Source organism: Austrofundulus limnaeus, unplaced genomic scaffold (assembly GCF_001266775.1).
Source record: "Austrofundulus limnaeus strain Quisiro unplaced genomic scaffold, Austrofundulus_limnaeus-1.0 Scaffold12, whole genome shotgun sequence".
In the NCBI taxonomy this organism is placed as follows: domain Eukaryota; kingdom Metazoa; phylum Chordata; class Actinopteri; order Cyprinodontiformes; family Rivulidae; genus Austrofundulus; species Austrofundulus limnaeus.
The window spans coordinates 2,081,704-2,085,499 of NW_013952414.1; the positions used below are offsets into that span (position 1 = coordinate 2,081,704).

Below are 3,796 nucleotides of genomic sequence, written 5' to 3' on the forward strand. Positions count from 1 at the left end.
TTCAGGGTGGATATAGCTCGCTAGCAGACTCGCACCGAGGACCTATCCACGTCATCATTTACCCAGAATGCTTTGTGTGCAAATAAAATGGCTCCGTCTGTGTAATATATTTTTTAAGACTTTACAAAACTTAACAGCCTACAGTATTTTTACAGTCTTTTTTACAGTTAAAATAAATGTTTATCAAACAAAGTCTAATGTTACAACTAATCTTTGTTCGCTTTAAGACCTTTTTTAATGCCACCTTGAATGAAATTTAATGAAAAAAACTGCTGTATCAGAACCCAACATTGCACACGTCACTCAATGAAACACGACTGAAGTAGGGGTGCGACGAAACGATCCCTTCAAGCCTCCTGTTGAATCAGATAAGGAGCGAGGAGACTCACGTGTCACGGTCTGCTGCACCGAGTTCGAGCGTCCCACACTTGAAGGTGTTTTCCTAAAGACTCTTGTCAGCAGATGGGCCCGTTCGTTTAGACTGGAAAACAAAAGAGAAGAGTTAAAAWGAGCAGAACAAGAGCGGAGCTTAAAAGGGAACATTTCTCTATAACCTACAACCACACAGCACTGATGCAGACTACTGTCATATTTATAGTTGTAGAGTTGTAGTTTATGTTTTTTAATGCTTTTCCTTCAACACACAGTAAAATTAAATAAAAATAATTAATCTCTGCTTCAGGAGTCAAAAGGAAAATGAGTTTAGAACCAAAGGTCTGACATTCATTTCAGCAAACTGTAGGTCAGAAACTGCCTGCAGGGTAACAGTCCATCCATAGTCAACTCTTCCTCACCCCCACCGCAGTCCTGGCCTCTCCTCGCCTCATAACCCCTCACCCCCCCGCCCCCGTCCACGACCAAGACTGGATCCTCTGTTCTGAGACCACACGCCGTCACGGCTCCTCTCCTCCCGTGACCAAAAATAACTAAGTCCCTGCCACATTTTACACGCAAACGCACACGCAACCATGAATTTCCCTCCCGTCTCATCACCGTGGCAGCAACCATGAAATAACGTTAGCTTTGAGGACGCTGACCGCCACTTCGAGACGTCAGTTTAAGTTTATAACTCATTTAACGCAGCCATTTTTTAAAAATCGTCACCGTCGCTCGATCTACTCTGCAGCGTCCATGATTTTATTTAATGGGTATGAATTTGACTTCCAGATGAAATTCGGACCAAGTAAAGAGAAATAAATATCTTCAGAACCTTTCCATGAACTTTTTAAGTTTGCTGAAAACTTCTCGGCTCTGAAAAATGATGTCTGTCAGAGAGATGACAGAGCTGAATAAATAAATACTTGGAGAGAAAAGTCGGTAGAATTCAAAAATGCCCTTCTTTCAGCGACGTTTCTTCCAGGATACCTGCTGGTTCTGAAGGAGCCCGAGGATGTGCTCCGGTTTGAACTCTCCCCCCTCAGGGAAACCTGCGCTGTACCTTTCCAAACGTTCCCATGCCCACTCCAAGACCTCCCCGGGAACTGAAAACACAGATGTGCTCTTTTTCCACCACTGCCCACCCTTACAGCTCCTCTGACTGACTTGAAACGAAAGAAGCCGCAAAAGACCTCGTTCTCCTTCCACGACTTTTAARAGCAGGTTTTATGAAGGAAGAGGTCCAGAATGTGAAACATCCACCTCTTCAGCTTCCTTTAAAAACGAGCTACATTTAGATTTGTTTTGTTGCGAATTCTGCTGACGCCACAATAAAAACAACCGGCTCACTCTGGTTCTAAATAGCTAATATCTATGAAATAAGTAGCTAATGTAGTCTTAATTTAACTTTACTCATCGCAAACTATGACATCAAACACAAAAATGTTATTATATCAAATGGTGCCTTTTGAAAGAGTTCACTGCCGTAGTTCTGAAGAAATGTTGAGATGTATTTCTGAAACGAGGGTACGCAATCAGTGTAAACAAACCTACCAAACTAAATGCAAAAGAGTTGAAACAAGCAGCTTTTGCACAGATTCTTGACCAGATAAGTTCACTGTTTAAACTAAGCCTGTCACAATAAACAATAAATCAATTAATCGTATGATAAATTAAAATGAAGACAATTTTCTTTTGCCTGCTTTTGTGTTTTCTTAGTGTCTCCCTCTTTTTTACTTCTTAGAGCAGAGTGGAGTGAACTGTGGCGTCAGGTGTTTGCCAGGTGCATGGGCTCCTAACCTCTGTAGCATAAACGCTCGTGAACAGGCATTTAGCCAATTCAATTCAATTCAATTCAAAAATACTTGATTGATCCCAGAGGGAAATTATGTAAAGGAGCATCTTCAGTTTTCTGACGCCTTCATAGAGCTGGTGACGCCTTGGGATTGCCGACAGTTGTTTTTTTTCTTTTTACACTATGTCATTTTTAATGTAAACTTACGTAAACAGGGTTCCTATATCATTATATCAGTTTAAAATGGTCTCCAACAATATTATCGTTTATCGCAATAATTTCTGAGACAATTTATCGTCCAGTAAAATTTGTTATCGTGACAGGCCTTGTTTAAACCTAACATTTCTTTTTATTTGCTTATTTTACTCAACAAATCTGAGCGTTAATACAAAACAATACAAAAAACAATTCAGACGCTTTTAACCCCAAACGGCTCCTGCATCGTCACCACTGACTTCAGTCACTTTAATTGTCGAGTTATCATCACACTTCAATGTGTAATTTTAATTAAAGTTTGCTCAATGCGTTTATAATTAAAATAAACACAATTATTCTGTTTGTTTCATACTTGTTTTCTGTTTTGAGTTATTTTGGTGTCTGAACACTGATGTTTGTTGATGTTTCACTTACTTAATAAAACATGCTTTAACAAGTAGAGCTAATTTTAGCACTTCTATCCAATGTTTAGTAGCTATTTTATTAGTCAGCATCAGGAATTTATGGTTTTGGGTCAAAAATGTGTGAATTATTCATTTTACTTAAAACTTATATAAATATCTAATAGTGTCTTTGTAGTTTAATAACCAGTGTGCTCTGCTCCAACACAACTCTACGAACACCACACACAAGGCTAAGCAACAGTCTGAGGAGCTACAGTCAAACAGTGAACACACCAGGTCAGTACAGCAGTTCAAATTGGTCCACCTACAAAAAAAAACATATAAATAAATAAAAAGTCCAGAAGAATTGGAAAATTCAAAAACTGACGAAAGGTAACATTTCAGAAAGGCCTRAGAGATAAATGAAGAGAAACATGAACTCAGATCGTTAACACCATGCAAACACTGTTCACACAACCCAGAGACTACCTCTGTGGAGCAGTTCTGGGTCTACGGGACCTCAGCCTTGGCCTCGGCCCTGTGGGCAGCGCCACGCGGGACAAATAGTTTATTTTGACATACAAAGAAATATGAATTAGTTTATTAAAACTGTGTGAAGATGAAAGATAAAAACTGAACATATGTTAACCACAGGGTGAGGAGTGGAGATGAACATACACAACTGAGTGTCGTTTAGGAGAAAATGTACATATTTTATTGCCAGTGGATGATCATGTAATTCTGTGTGTGATTGTCTGTTAGCAAAATATCTCTTGAACCAGTGGATTTAAACAAAATTCCCCCAAACACCTCTGAAATGGATCATGTTTACGAGTTAACTCAAGATGGTTCCCACAGCTGATCCACCTTAGCAAACATCTTAAGTTATAACTAGAGATGGGTACCTTTACATTCGAATTGATTCGGTACCAATATCCAGTACCTGGGAATCGGTACTGGTACTTAACGGTACCAATTTTCGGTACTTTGTGTGTGTTGTTTTTTCAATAATAAACTTTTATTATTA

At 39.1% G+C, this 3,796-nt stretch overlaps 1 protein-coding gene across 1 annotated transcript in view; it reads right to left on the bottom strand.

The window, feature by feature from the left end:
• Positions 1–389: 389 nt before the first annotated feature.
• Positions 390–3,796, bottom strand: part of atp8a2 (ATPase phospholipid transporting 8A2) — a gene marked incomplete at its 3' end in the record, with an annotated part of 62,001 nt that continues 58,594 nt past the window's right edge. The window contains 1 exon segment of the mRNA XM_014002237.1: positions 390–481. Coding sequence (XP_013857691.1) covers positions 390–481 — 92 coding nt within the window.